The 16,129-nt window shown below is 40.3% G+C and overlaps 1 protein-coding gene across 12 annotated transcripts in view; it reads right to left on the reverse strand.

Moving 5' to 3' along the window:
- Positions 1-16,129, reverse strand: part of akt3a (v-akt murine thymoma viral oncogene homolog 3a) — a 426,682-nt gene that overhangs the window by 72,672 nt on the left and 337,881 nt on the right. For all 12 annotated transcript variants that reach the window (XM_052012968.1, XM_052012966.1, XM_052012969.1 and 9 more), the window contains one exon: positions 12,732-12,800. In XM_052012968.1, coding sequence (XP_051868928.1) covers positions 12,732-12,800 — 69 coding nt within the window. The remainder of the gene's footprint in view (positions 1-12,731; positions 12,801-16,129) is intronic.

Below are 16,129 nucleotides of genomic sequence, written 5' to 3' on the forward strand. Positions count from 1 at the left end.
CAGCAGTGTGCTGCAGGGATCGGTGCTGGCTCCCCTCTTGTTTGTCATATACATTAATGTTTTGGATGAGAATGTAGGTGGCATGATTAGTAAATTCGCAGATGACTCCAAAACTGGTGGTGTATCGTCAGAGTCATAGAGGTATACAGGGTGGAAACAGGCCATGTGGCCCAACTCATCCATTCCGACCAAGTTCCCCATCTGAGCTCATCCCATTTGTCTGCATTTCACCCATATCCCTCTAAACTTTTCCTATCCATGTACCTGTCAAATGTCTTTTAAACATTGTAATTGTACCTACCTCTACCACTTTCTCTGGCAGCTCGCTCCATATACACCCCACCCTCTATGTAGAAAAAGTTGCCCCTCAGGTCCCTTTTAAATCTTTCCCCTCTTACATTAAACATATGCTCCTTTGTCTTGGACTCCCCTACCCTGGGGAAAAGACTGCGAATATTCACCTTATCAATGACCCTCATGATTTTATCAACCTCTATAAAGTCACCCCTTGGCCTCCTACACTCCAGGGAGAAATATCCTAGTTTATCTAGGCTCTCCTTGCAACTCAAACCCTCTAGTCCCAGTAATATCCTTGTAAATCTTTCTCACACCCTTTCCAGTTTGATGACATCCTTCCTATAGCAGGGCAACCTGGACTGTACACAGAATTCCAATTTTGGCCTTACCAGCATCTTGTGCAGCTGTAACATGATATCCCAATTCTTGTACTCAATATCCTGACTGATGAAGGCAAGCATGTCAGATGCCTTCTTCATCACCCTGTTTACCTGTGTCGCCACTTTCAAGGGACTGAAAACCTATAACCATTTACTCTGCAGGTCCTGCTCTGGTTTCTTACCAAACTGCAATACCTCACATTTATGTGTTAAACTTCTTCTGCCATTCCTTGGCTCACTGGCTCAGTTGATCAAGATCCCATTGTAATCTTAGATAACCTTCTTCACTGACCAATTTTAATAAGACTAATTTTAATGTTATCCTCAAAGACCCCACCCAGGTCATTCTCCCTTCTCTCCTCTTCCATCAGGTAGAAGATACAGGAGCCTGAGGGCACATACCACCAGACTTAAGGACAGCTTCTACCCCACTGTGATAAGACTAATGAACGGTTCACTTATGCGATGAGATAGACTCTGACCTCACGATCTACCTTGTTGTGACCTTGCACCTTATTGCACTGCACTTTCTCTGTAGCTGTGACACTTTACTCTGTACTGTTATTGTTTTTACCTGTACTAATCAATGCACTCTGTACTAACTCAATGTAACTGAACTGTGTAATGAATTGATCTGTACAATCAGTATGCAAGACAAGTTTTTCACTGTACCTCGGTACAGTGAATAATAAATCAATACAAATACCACCTTACAAACTCCAAAGTGAACAGGATCTAGATCAACTGGGAAAGTGGGCAAAGGAATGGCAGGAACCTGAGGGGTGTTGTAGAACAAAGAGACCTAGGAGTAAAAGTACATAGTTCCCTGAAAGTGGTGACACATTTAGACAGGGTGTTGGAAGTCAGCAGTTGGAATACTTCCTTTCCTTGGTCAGGGAAATGAGAAGGGTTAGGATGTCATGTTGCAAATGTACAAGATATTGATGATACCATACTATGTGCAGATCTGGTTGCCATACTATAGAAAAAATGTGATTAAGCTAAAGAGGGTGCAGATGAGATTCACAAGGATATTGCTAGGACTGGAGGGCTTGGGTTATAAGGAGAGACTGGACGGGCTAGGACTGTTTTCCCTGGAACTCAGAAGCCTGAGGAGTAATATTATAGAGGCTTATAAAATCATGAGGGGCATAGATAAGGTGGATGGTCAGTTTTTCCCCCAGGGTAGGAGAGTCTATAACTAGAGGGCATCAGTTTAAGGCAATAGTGAAAGATTTAAAGATAGGGACCTGAGGGGCAACTTTCACACAATGAGTGGTGGCAATGTGGAATGAGCGGCCAGAGGAAGTGGTAGAAGCAGGTACAATTACAACATTTAAAAAGATATTTGGATAGGTACATGGATAGGGAAGGTTTGGAGGGAGATGGGCCAAAAGTGGGTGAATGAGACTAGCTCACATAGGCACCTTACTCGGCATGAATGAGATGGGCCAAAGGGCCTGTTTCCGTGCTGCATAACTCTATGACTGCCTCTTATGAAAAAACAAGGCTGCAGCAACATTACAACATTCAGTAATAAAACTTTCAGCACAATACCTACCATGACCAGACTAAGGAAGAGAAGCTGAATCGTATGAGTTTTTTATATATATATATATATATATATATATATATATATATAGACAGAGAGAGAGACCACTGAATAACATCAATTGCTATTCTTCTGTGATCATCCAATCTTTTTCCACTTAGTCTACACCTAAAATGATAAGTTGTTCTCACTGGAGATGTTGATTCACCTGCTAATTGTTTCCAGCAATCCCTGCTTTTTTACTATTAGGGATATATATTTCAGCCAATATATATCTATCTATCTATCTATCTATAGATTCAATGGAATATTGTTCAATTAAAAAAATGCATTTGCAAGTGATAGATTTACTCATGGAGCTCAGAAGTGTTGTATCACACAAAACACCTAAAGTAGAATATCAGTTCAAAAATAGTGCTAAATTATTTAAGACCCCCTTAAAAACATGCACGTGACAGGCAAAGCTCAATGCTTCAATACAGCTTCTGTGTCAGCAAACGGGAGAACTATTTGGGCAAATAAGTTTTGCTCCATGGATGGGGTACTGCAAACTCTGTGTGGATGCAAAATAGTATAGTTTCAATAGGGAATAATTTAAGAAGATTAAAACTGGTGGTATGGAAAGGATTCACACAGCAGAATATGATGTCAGTTGGCAGTATTTGAAAGTAGTTTATGGCAGGAAATGTCATATTAAATAATGAAGATCACTGTCACACTAGTACACAAGCAGGATTGATATTTCTATTAATGTAATGCAATTGGCCATCCCAAAAAGTTAGAGTTGATAGCTGTTTCTCTAACTAGTTTCAAGCATGAACAGTAGTTTGTCTGAATATCTTCAGCAACTTGCCTGAAGATGAATTTATTTCAGAATTAATGAAACTGTCTTGTGGTTACAGACATTGACGGACTGCCATTATGCACAGATATATTTGCTTCTATTCTCTCTACCATTATGAACCAAGTTATCCAAATTTCATTTTGTTACACCTAACACATTCTTTACAAAGATGATACTAGAAATGCGAGTCTCTCTCTCAAGAAAGGATGAATGGATTGGGTCCTTTTTCATGTAAAGCTGAGAGTTGACCCAATGGAAAATCGTCAACTTATGGAAGGTTTGAGTACAGTTCCTCTGTTCTGGTCATATTTCCTCCAACGATAAGACTTTCCAACAGGTGCTCTGATATACTATCCTTCTTCCCGAAACCAGGCTTCCCCACTGCAATATTGCACATTGTTCTCATCTATTTTCCACACCCCTGCTCTCAGCCTCTCTCCTATGAACAGAACAATGATAGAGTTCCCTGGTCCTTGCATCTCCCCACCAGCCACTGTATTCAATGGACCACCATTTGTAATTTGTAATACAATTTGCCTAGATCACACTTCTTTTGATATTTGCAGATCAGAAATTTTTTTAAAAGCTACTATGCCCTCTTTTCCGACACCTTACAAAACTGAAATTACGGACAGTTCTCTTCTTGACTTCATAGTCCACTCTTCCTTCAACACCAGCCAACCCCCCCTTCAATAGCACATTCCCATGCAACACCTGTACTTTCACCTCCTCCCTTCACAATATCCAGGACCCACAGTCTTCCAGGTGAAGCTGCAATTTTCTTGCAGTTTGGCCATTCTCGTAAAATGCATTCGGTGATCACAAGGTCTCCTCTACAATGGAGAAACCAAACACAGATTGGGTGATGATTTGCAGAACACCTGCAGAAGACCCTGAACTTCCTGTTGCCTGCAACTTTACTTCTCCATCCCACTCGGACCTGTCTGTGGTCTCCTGCGCCATTATTACAAGGTCCAATGTAAGCTTGATGAACAGCACATCTTCCATCCCGGCACTTTGCAGACTTCCGGACTCAATATCAAATTCTCCAACTTCTGACGACTCACTTTCTCTGTTGTATATCTAATCTGGATCCTTCTGTTGCAAGTCATGTGTCTGTGATATTGCCTCAATTTTTTTTTGCACTCCCCATCTACAGACCATGACCTGCTGTTGGCAACATCTGACAGTTCTTTGTCACCCTCTAACTGCTAGATTAACAACCCATTCCCACAGCCACCCTGGTCACAACCCATCATTGAGATTCCCTTTGTCCAATCCAGACCACCCTCCCCTCCCCCATCATCTTGGCTGCAACTTAAAAATAACATTTTTTTTTCTCTGATAAAGGGTCTTCAATCTGAAAACTTAATGCTGTTTCTGCTACCTGGCTTGCTCAGCGTTTTGAGCATTTTATTTTTGTTTCAGATTTCCAGCATCTGCAGTTTTTATCTTCATTTACAGGTGGATATAATATTGAATGATGAAACAAGTAATGTAGGAAGCACATTTAAAATAGACAAAGGATATATAATAAACTAACCAAACCTAAAGAAGATGAAATCTCTTGCCTTGATGAATAGGTTCCACTCATTTTAAAAGAAGCTACAGAAGGGATAGCAGAGGCATCACTTCACATATTTAATAATCCATTAGAAACAGGGTGCAGTGCCAGAGGACTGGCAGATAAGTCCGCTAACACCTGTATTCAAGAAGCTGGAAAGAAATGTTTAGGAATTATAGACCAGTTAGCTTAACATCAGGGGTAGGATAAATAATGAAATCCCTTTTAGATGAGAGAATTGGAAAAAAAACACATCTAGAAATGAAAAGTATAATATCGAATAGTCAGTATGGATCTCCAAAGAGAAAATCCTTCATGACCAAGCTTATTGATTTACTTGTACAGACAACAGGAAATAGAGAATAATAATTCAGTATCTGTAATTTATCTAGATTTTTCACGAGGCCTTTGTTAAGGTACCTCATAATAACCAACACTGGAGAACAGGTTGCAGAATGAACTGCTGACTGGCTTCAAGAAAGAAAGCAGAGACTGGGAGTTAAAGATAGCTATAGCCACATTGCAAGGTGGGTACAGTGATATTTCACAAGGATCAGTGCAGGATCACTGCAGTTCACAATTTATATTAACAATTCAGACTCCCAAGTCAAAACCACAATATTTAGATTTGGTAGGTGAGGGAATGGGGAGAAGAGTCAATAGCGAGGATAACTGCAACAAATTATTGGAGGACATTAGTAAACATTCAGAATGGTTAAATAATTCACAAATGAAGTTCAATGCTAGTAAATGCAAAGTAGTACATTTTGCTAGAAGGAAAAGAGTGATCGCTTTTTAATTGGAAGGCACGAGTCTCAGTGGAGTAGAGGAACAAAGGGATCTCAAAACATAAATGCATTAATCAAGCACCATTTCCTTCTCTAGAGGTATAGAATTGAAGTAGGGAAGTTATCTTTAACTTGTGTCAAACCTAGGCTAGAGTACACAAAGTACTACATACAGATCTAGTCACCATATTATGAGGAGGATTTAGCAGTACTTAAAAAGGTGCAGAGAAGATAAACATAAACAACACAAGAAATGTGTTGGCGTACATGTATCAGAAAAGGATACACATACAAGTTTTCTTTTCCCTTAATAAAAGGCTGAAGGTTGACCTAATTGAGATCTTTAAAATTATGCAAGGTTTTGACAGAGTGGATGCAGAGAGAATGTTTCCACTTGGGGGTAAGAGCATAACCAGAGGCCATCAAGTTAAAATCCAGCAGGGAATTCAGAAAAAATTTCTTTACCCAAAGAGCAGTGAGAATGTAATATTTGTTCCCACAGAGAGTAATTAAAACCAACAGCATACACATGTATTTATGGGGAGGCTGGACAAGCACAAGAGAGAAGGGAATAGAGGGTTACACTGACAGATGTAAAAGAGAAAAATGGGCAGAAGCTCCAGGGTAGTATAAATGCCAGCATGGAGTGGTTGGCCTGAATACCCTGCTTCTGTACCATATATGCCAAGTATTATATATTGCAATAGACATAAGCTAAGACAAATACAGAGCTTAAGGCTAGTGCTCTGGAGCATCTGGACAGTAAAGACATCTACATTTGACTATTGTTTATTGACTACAGCTCTGCCTTCAATGCAATAATCCCAAACAAACTTGTCACCAAACTCTGAGACCTAGGACTTAACTCTTAACTGGATTCTTGACTTTCTAACCAACAGACCGCAATCAGTGAGGATATGCAGCAATACCTCCTGCACGATTATTCTCAACACTGGTGCCCCACAAGGCTGCATCCTCAGCCCTCTAATCCCTATACACTCACGACTGTGTGGCCAGATTCTGCTCTAATTCCATCTACAAATTTGCAGATGATACCACCGTTGCAGGCTGTATCTCAAACGGCAATGAGTCGGAGTACAAGAAAGAGGTAGAGAGCTTAGTGGAATGGTGTCATAACAACAACCTTTCCCTCGATGTCAACAAAAGAGCTGGTCATTGACTTCAGGAAAGGGGGCAGTGTAAATGCATCTGCCTACATCAATGGTGCTGAGGTCGAGAGGGTTGACAGCTTCAAGATCCTGGGGGTGATCATCACCAACAGCCTGTCCCGGTCAAATCACATAGATGCCATGGCCAAGAAAGCTCACCAGCTCTACTTCCTCAGGAGGCCAAAAATTCAGTTTGTCCCCTTTGACTCTCACCAATTTTTACCGATGCACCATAGAAAGCATCCTATCTGGATGTATCACGGCTTGGTACAGCAACTGCTCTGCCCAGGACCGCAAGAAACTGCAGAGAATTGTGGACACCGCCCAGCGCATTACAGACACCAGCCTCCCCTCCTTGGACTCTGTCTTTACCTCTTGCTGTCTTGGTGAAGCAGCCAGCATAATCAAAGACCCGACCCACTCAGGTCATTCTCCCTTCTCTCCTCTTCCATTGGGTAGAAGATACAGAAGCCTGAGGGCACATACCATCAGACTTAAGGACAGCTTCTACCCCACTGTGATAAGACTATTGAACAGTTCCCTTATACAATGAGATGGATTATGACCTCACGATTTACCTTGTTGTGACCTTGCACCTTATTGAACTGCACTTTCTTTGTAGCTGTGGCACTTTACTCTGTACTGTTATTGTTTTTACCTGTACTACATCAATGCACTCTGTACTAACCCAATGTAACTGCACTGTGTAATGAATTGATCTGTACAATCAGTATGCAAGACAAGTTTTTCACTGTACCTCGGTACAAGTGACAATAATAAACCAATACCAATAGTGCAATGGTGTAGAAAAGCAATGCTCAACATCTATAGTACACGGTCTCGCAAGGCTAAAGTAATGCTTTATTGTGCCTTTAAAAAGGAACAAAGTGAGCCTAATGGATCAGAGGTAAGCTAGACAGGGGTGGCAGTCTGAGGCCTAGTCATACTGGAAACTACTGCAAGAATGCAAAGTTCTTTGTCCACATTATGTCCCTGTCCTTCCATACCATGCCCCTTCAATTGTTTGTCTAAATGCTTCTTAAATGTAGTGATTGTATCTAATTCCACCACCTCCTCTGGCAGCGAGTCCCTGATATCAACCACTCTGTGTAAAAAAAACTTTCCTCTCAGGTACCCTTTGCAACTCCTTCCTCTCACCTTAAACCTATGCCCTCTTGTTTTTGATACTCCTACCATGGAAAAAAGATCCTGACTATCTACCCTATCTATGCCTCTCATAATTTTATATACCTCTATCGGGTCACCACTCAGCCTCCGTTGCTCCAGGGAAACAAGCCTAAACTATCCAGTCTCTCCCCATAACTAAGGTCCTCCAAACCAGGAAACATCCTGGTGAATCTCCTCTGCACTCTCTCCAGCACAATCACATCCTTCCTATAATGTGGCAACCAGAACTGTACACAATACTCCAAGTGTGGCCCAACCAGTGTTTTGTAAAGTTGCAACATCCCAACTTTTATATTCTACAGTATGTCCTGACCTATGAAGGCCAACATATCATGTGCCTTCTTCACCATCCCATCTGTGTTGCCACTTTCAGGGAACTCTGGAATTGAACTCCAAGTTCATCAACATTCCTTAGTGCCCTATCATTTACTGTATATGTCCTACCTATATTTGACTTCACAACATGCATCTCCTTGCACCTCAGGATTAAATTCCTTCTGTCAGCAATCTGCCCAATTTTCCATCTGATCTACGTCCTACTATTTCAACCTTCCTCATGATCTACAATAGCACTGTTATGGACTCAGTGAAAGTCCCTTTAAGATAGAGAGTGTGTGTGTATGTGTGTGTGGGGCGTGCTTACGTCAATAGAAGATAAAGGACGTAATGACGTTGTTGAAGAAGTCAGAAGAAGAAGAAAGAGAGAGAGAGAAGGGAGAGAGACACCAGCCTGCTTGTTTTTCTCTATCGATGGATGAGAAACAATAACTGTGTTTACCACTGAAATCCATGTATGGAAAAGTTGGAAGTAATCCGGTGGAGTTCACTTTGTTGCTGACCTGTAGAAGGAAACAGGTATTTGTATGTGGACGACCACGGTTCGGATGCTTTTCGGGGTGAGGAAGTCACTACCGAGTAAACACTGGAGTGTCGTTTGGGTTCCATCGTGGAACATTTGGATTTCGTATGTACTCTCTCTATGTTTTTCTACATCTACATCTTATCTTCAGACAACGGTGGTTGTTGAAGAAGCCCTTGCTCATGTTTCACCTTATGGCTTGCGGAACTGAACTTTAAGAACCATTCAGGAACTGGGAGTTTTGGACTTTGTCACACACACACACACGAAGAGTTTAGTTTTGGGGTTAACGTTCGAGGTTTAACATTCTTGAATTCTAACATACTAACATTTTTACTTTTATTTTACGTATTATCATAAGTAGTGATTAATAAAATAGTTTTTAACACTAAATCATGCTCAGTGTGTTTCTTTTGTTGCTGGTTCGTGACAGCACCAATGTTCATATCATCAGCAAGCCTATTATACCTTCTACATTCACATCCAAGTCATTAATATCTATCGCAAACAACAAGGGTCCAAGGATCGATCCCTGTGGTGCACTACTAATCACAAACTTCCAATCAGAGAAGCTTCCTTTCACAATCACCAAGTTTGGATCCAATTAGCTAGCTCAGCTTGGATCCAACATGTTCAGGACCTGGTCAAATCTTTTATTGAAGTCCACATATACAACATCTATCACACTGTCTTCATCAATCTTAATTACCTCCTAAAAAAAATCAAATTAGAGAAACAGGATTTCCCCCCAAACAAAGCCATGCTGACCATCCCTGATCAGTCCACCTATCCAAATGTTCATAACTCCTATCCCTTAGGATTTTCTCCAATAATTTCCCTACCACTGATGCAAAACTCACCGACTTGTACTTACCAGCTGTTCTTAAATGAAGGAACAACATTAACTATCCCCTCATCTTCTGGTAGCTCATCTGTGGCTAACGAAGATGAAAAAGTCTCCATCAGCGCTCCAGTTATCTCCTCCCTTGCTTTCCATAGCATCCTGGATAGATTTCATCTAGCCCCTGGATTAATCCACCCTTACACATTCCAAAATATCTAACACCACCACCCTCTTAATATTGCATGCTCTAGACTATCAACATACCCCTCCCTGAACTCACCACCTTTCACATCCTTCTCCTTGGTGAATACATACGAGTTGTATTCAGTCAGGACCTCATTCACATCCCCAGCTCCACACATAGATTACCCCTTTGGTCCTCAAGGGAACCACTATTTCCATGGCTACCCTCTTGGTACTAATATACTTATATAATGTCTTGGGACTCTCTTTAATCTTATCTGCCAAGGATATTTCATGGCCCCTTTTTGCCCTTCTAATTTCTTTCCTACACTCTCTGCCTTCCTTAAAAGATTCACTTGATTCCAGTTGCCTATACCTGTCCTTTGCTTCCTTTATTTTCCCTGATCAAACATTCAATATCCTTTGTCATCCAAGGCTCAAGTTTCCATCATTTCCTTTCAACCTTATTGGAACATGCCGGCTCTGAACTCTCTCTAATTCTCTTTTAAAGACTACCATTTGTCTGATGTTGTTTTACCTGCAAGCACCTGCTCCCAATCTACTTCTGCCAGGTCCTCTCATGCTATCAAAATCAGCTTTCCCCCAACTTAAGACCTTAATTTGACCTGTTAATCACTGTTCCCAAAGTGTATGCACAATGACATTTCCACTACTGTCCAATTTCATTTCCTAAGAATAGGTCAAGTATAGTCCCATCTCTAATATGACTATTACATATTGTCTCAAAATAAATCTCTTACATGCACTTAACAAATTCTTCCCCATCAAAGCCCCTTGCATTAAGGCAATCCTAGCCACTATTGGGAAAATTAAAATCCCCACTACTATAACCCTATTGTATTTTGCTTACATATCTGTTCCTCTAATTCCTGCTGATTATTAGGTAGTTAGAGTACAATCCTGCTGCAAAGGGATTGCCTCTCTCTTATCCCAAAGTTCTATGCTTAAGGCGTCATTGGATGATGCCTCTAGGACATCATAAGTACTGCTGTGATGTTCTCTCTAAGCAGTAGTGGGACTCTCCCCACCCACCCCTCTCCCCCAGTCCAGATGACTGGAAGACAAGTGTGGATCCCACTTTTCAAGAAGGGCAGCAGTGAAAAATGAATTACTGCAAGCCTAACATCAGTAGTAGGGGAAAAATTCTGAGGGATAGGATATTATATCCTTTGGAAAGGTAGGGACTAATCAGAGCAGATTCCATCTGATGAATCTGATTGAATTTTTTGAAAAGTTTATTGATCAGGGCAGTGCAGTCAATGCAGTTTACATGGACTTCAGTAAGGTCTTTGACTAGGTCCTACAAAGGAAAATGGCCCAAAATGTTAGGATACAGAGCAAGTAGGTAAATTAGATCCAAAATTGGCTTGGTGATGGGAGACAGAGGGTGATGATTCAGAGCTGTTTTTGTGATTGGAGGCCTGTGACTAGTAGTGTTCCACAGGGATTAGTTCTGGGAACTTTGCTGTAAATGATTTGGATGTGGATGTGGGAAGCATGATACAGATGACACGAAGATTGGTGGAGTTGTTGACAGTATGGAGGTTAGTCTTAGCCCATAGGGTAATATTGATGTGTGAGTGAAATGGGCTGAAAAATGGCAGATGAAGTTTAATCCAGATAAATGTGAAGTGAAGCATTTTGGGAGCACTAATGAGACTTGGACATAAATCATGAATGGTGGAGTCCTAGGGAGTAATGACGAACAGGGGAACCTTGGTGTACTAATCCAAGGATCCTTGAAGGTGGCAGCGCAGGTAGGTAATATGGTTAAGGCATCATAAGGGGTAATGGCCTTCAATGGTTGGGGAATTGAATACAAGAGCAGGGAAGTTATGCTTCCACTTTATAAAACATTCGTCAGACCTCAGCTGAAGTACTGTGAGCAGTTCTGGTCATCACACTACAGGAAAGATGTGACAGCACTGGAGAGGATGCAGACGAGATTCATCAGGATGTTGCCTGGAATGGAGCATTTCAGGTCTTTTCTCCCTAGAGCGAAGGGGGCAAAGATGGGACATGATTGAGGTATATAAAATTATGATGGGTATTGAAGGGGTAGACTGCAAGAAACTTTTCTCCATATCAAAGATAAATAAAACAAAAGGACATAGATATGGCGGAAGGGGTAAGAGATTTATCACTCCCTGAAGGGGAACTTTTTCCACAGTGGTGAGTAACTGCAATGGATGGCCAGAGGAAGTGGTGGAGACAGAGTCACTGACAGCATTTAAGAAGGGTGTAGACAAGCATTGCCAGTTCTGCCCTTGCCTTGACTATGCTCCTGTGATTGCAATCATAGCATAATTCCTCATGCTGACTCATGCTCTGAGCTCATCTGACTTTTATTAATCAATTTTTTAAAATAAAGCTTGGAACCATCCTTTAGTTGTCACAATAAACCAGCTATTCCATTGTACAGGAAGACAAAGGGGGAACAGTATATTTTTTGGTAGATAATAAATAGAAATGAATCTAAAGTATAACAAAAGGAATAGAAATGAATAACTGCGACAAATAAATAATGCTTACAAAATAGGAAATGCGCAGATGTTAACCTTTGGCATAGAAAAGCAAGCTCAACATCTGCAGTACAAAATCACAGAGGCAGTGCCCTATTTAAATTATAATATTGTGGAAATTGTGGATCCTACAACATTGAGACTTCCTATGCCCATGTGAATATAAAGCTGTACTTATACGCATAAACATTCACTGCATTGAATTGGGTGTGAACAATGTTAAAAACTTAACAGATGTTAGTCACTCAATGATACCCTTATAATCATATTGACCCCTTGAGATCAAAACTACTTAAAAAGTTTTACCAACAAGTGGATAAGTACGAAGATGATTTTCTCTTTACTCACTTTAATGCTACTCATTAATCAATTTGCTTCATTATAAACTGATTCATGCTTAAATGAGAAAAAAAGATGTTCTAAAAAAAATTTTAATTATTTTTAAATTTAATGACTGCAAAATGAATACAAAATACTGGATTGTTCACCATAGATCTCTCTTCAAAAAAATAAAACTTACCTCTCCACCATTCACATACTCCATGACAAAACATAAACGGTCCTTAGTTTGGAAAGAATACTTCAAAGACTGCAATAAAAAGAATCATAGATGTAGAGAGAACTTTGTATATTATTTAACTTTGATTAAATTTATACAACAATGAGATAACCAATATTTTACTGTTTTTCTCTTGGCATTAATAGTTTTAATAACAAAAGGCTATGTAAGTGTCTTTTCAAAGCAGCTCCAGTAATACTATAAAGCATTAAAGACACCAGGTGTTTTATCAACCAGAAAATAAGAAAACAATTTGATACTTCTTTCTTGGACTAACTTTTATTTACCCTAGTGAGATTTTAATTGTACAGAAGGAAGTACTTCCACTGAGCAGGCATTCTGTCTGGCATTTCATAATGTACAGATTTTCCAAAGAAATGTAAAAATTATTGTAATTCAAGAAAAAGTATTAAAAATATACATCTTTAAAATCAGAAAATGTTTGTGTGTGCATAGCTAAAGTGCTGCTTTTGACAACATCATAACTCATGGTAATTTGGGATATGGTATGTGCTTACAAAGAGCTGTTAATAACATTACATTAAATTTGAACTTTTTCTTTAACTAACCATTTATTTTTAAAAAATGGGTGAAATCTGATCCAATCGAAAGTACAACTACAGCTTTCTTTTATATTAATGTTCTTTCTGCTGTCTACTTACAAACAAAACTAAGTGGCTTAAATGCATAATGCTGCAAGAACTTAAGTATTATTTTATTTTGTCTTCATTATCATTCATTTTATTACATCTTCATTATGAATTACCACTGGTTACATGCACAAATATTGCAGATAGAACACAGAACAGTACAGCACAAGAACAGGCCCTTCAGCCCATAATGTCTGTGCCAAACATGATACCAAATTAAAGTAATCCCATCTATATGATCTCTAATCCTGTTCGTGTGCCTGTCTATATGCCTCTAAAACATTGCTATCATATCTGCTTCCACAACCTCCCCTGGCACGCGTGCCACGCACCCACCACTCTGTGCAAAAAAAAAATGGCCTCACACATTTTCTTTAAACTTTCACCCTCTCATAAGAACATAAGAAATAGGAGCAAGAGTAGGCCATCTGGCCTGTCGAGCCTGCTCCACCATTCAATGAGATCACGGCTGATCTGACCGTGGACTCAGATCCACCGACCTGCCTTTTCCCCATAACCCTTAATTCCCCTACTATGCAAAATCTATCTAACTGTGTCTTACCCATATTTAATGAGGTAGCCTCCACTGCTTCCCTGGGCAGAGAATTCCACAGATTGACTACTCTTTGGGAAGAGCAGTTTCTCCTCATCTCCACCCTAAATCTATTCCCCTGAATCTTAAGGCTATATCCCCTAGTTCTAGTCACACCTACCAGTGGAAACAAACTTCCTGCCTCTATCTTGTCTATCCCTTCATAATTTTATGTTTCTATAAGATCTCTTGTCATTCTTCTGAATTCCAGCGAGTATTGTCTCAGGCGACTCAATCTCTCCTCATAGGCTAACCCCCTCATCTCTGGAATCAACCTGGTGAACCTCCTCTGCATCGCCTCCAAAGCCAGTGTATTTTTCTTCTCAAGTAAGGAGACCAGAACTTCATGCAGTACTCCAGGTGCAGCCTCACCAGTACCCTGTACAGTTGAAGCATAACCTTCCTGATCTTAAATTCAATCCTTCTAGCAATGAAGGCCAGCATTCCATTTGCCTTCTTAATAACCTGTTGCACCTGCAAACCAACCTTTTGCGATTCATTCACAAGCACTCCCAAGTCCCTCTGCACAACAGCATGCTGCAATCTTTCACCATTTAAATAATAATCTGATCTTCTATTTTTCCTTCCAAAGTGGATGATCTCACATTTACCAACATTGTACTTCATCTGCCAGACCCTTGCCCACTCACTTAACCTATCTATATCTTTCTGCAGACTCTCCACATCCTCTGCACAATTTGCTTTTCCACTCAATTTAGTGTCATCAGCAAATTTAGATACGCTACACTCAGTCCCCTCTTCCAAATTGTTAATGTATATCGTGAACAGTTGGGGGCCCAGCACCAACCCCGGCAGCACCCCGCTCACCACTGATTGCCAACCAGAGAAACACACATTTATCCCAACTCTCTGCCTTCTGTTGGTTAACCAATCCTCTATCCATGCTAATACATTATACAACATCCACCTGTTCCCCTCAATCCACTGTGGTCATTATATCCTCAAACAAACCCAGTAAGTTTGTCAAACAGAACCTTCCCTTCCTGAATCCATGCTGCGTCTGCCTGTTGGAACCAATTCTATCCAGGTGTCTTGTTATTTCTTCCTTAATGATAGCTTCAAGTATTTTCCCAACTACAGACATTAAGCTAACTGGCCTATAGTTACCTGCCTTTTGCCTACATCCTTTTTTAAACAGTGGTGTGACATTCGCTGTCTTCCAATCGCCGGGACCTGCCCAGAGTCCAGAGAATTTGGTAAATTATCACACAAATGCATCTACTATAACTTCTGCCATTTCTTTCCATACCCTGGGATGCATCCCACCAGGTGCTAGGGACTTGTCTACCTTTAGGCCCACTAGTTTGCTCATCACTACCTCTTTAGTGACAGCAATTGTATCGAGGTCCTCACCTCCCATCACATCCATAACATCTCTATTTGGCATGTTCGTCATGTCTTCCAATGTGAAGACCAACACAAAATAGTCATTCAAGGCCTTGGCCATTTCCACATTACCCAATATTAATTCCCCCTTCTCATCTTCCAAGGGACCTACATTCACTTCAGTCACCCTTTTCCACTTTATATAATTATAAAAACTTTTACTCTTTGTTTTTATATTTTGTGCCAGTTTACTTTCATAATCTATCTTCCTTTTCCTTATTGCTTGCTTAGTGGTTCTTTGTTGCTTTTTAAAATTTCCCCAATCTTCCAGTTTCCCACTACTCTTGGCGACTTTGTATGCGTGAACTTTTAGCCTGATGCCTTCTTTTATTTCCTTAGTTATCCAAGGCTGGCTCTCCCCATCCTTGCTTTTAACTGGAATATACTTTTGTTGAGCACCATGAAAAATCTCTTCCACTGTTCTACCATATAGCCTCTGTTCCCAGTCTATGCCAGCCAACTCCTCCCTCATCCTGTTGTAGTCTCCCTTGTTTAGGCATAATACACTGGTTTTAGATCCAACCATTGCACCCTCCATTTGTATGAGAAATTCAATCATACTATGGTTACTCTCTCCAAGAGGATCCCTAACTACAAGATTGTTAATTTTACCTGCTTCATTGCACAGGATCAGATCTAAGATAGCATTTTCCCTACGAGGTTCACTAACATGATGTGCAAGGAAGCTAACACAGATGCATTCTATGAAG

The sequence above is a fragment of the Pristis pectinata genome, chromosome 3 (assembly GCF_009764475.1).
Source record: "Pristis pectinata isolate sPriPec2 chromosome 3, sPriPec2.1.pri, whole genome shotgun sequence".
Classification (NCBI taxonomy): Eukaryota; Metazoa; Chordata; class Chondrichthyes; order Rhinopristiformes; family Pristidae; genus Pristis; species Pristis pectinata.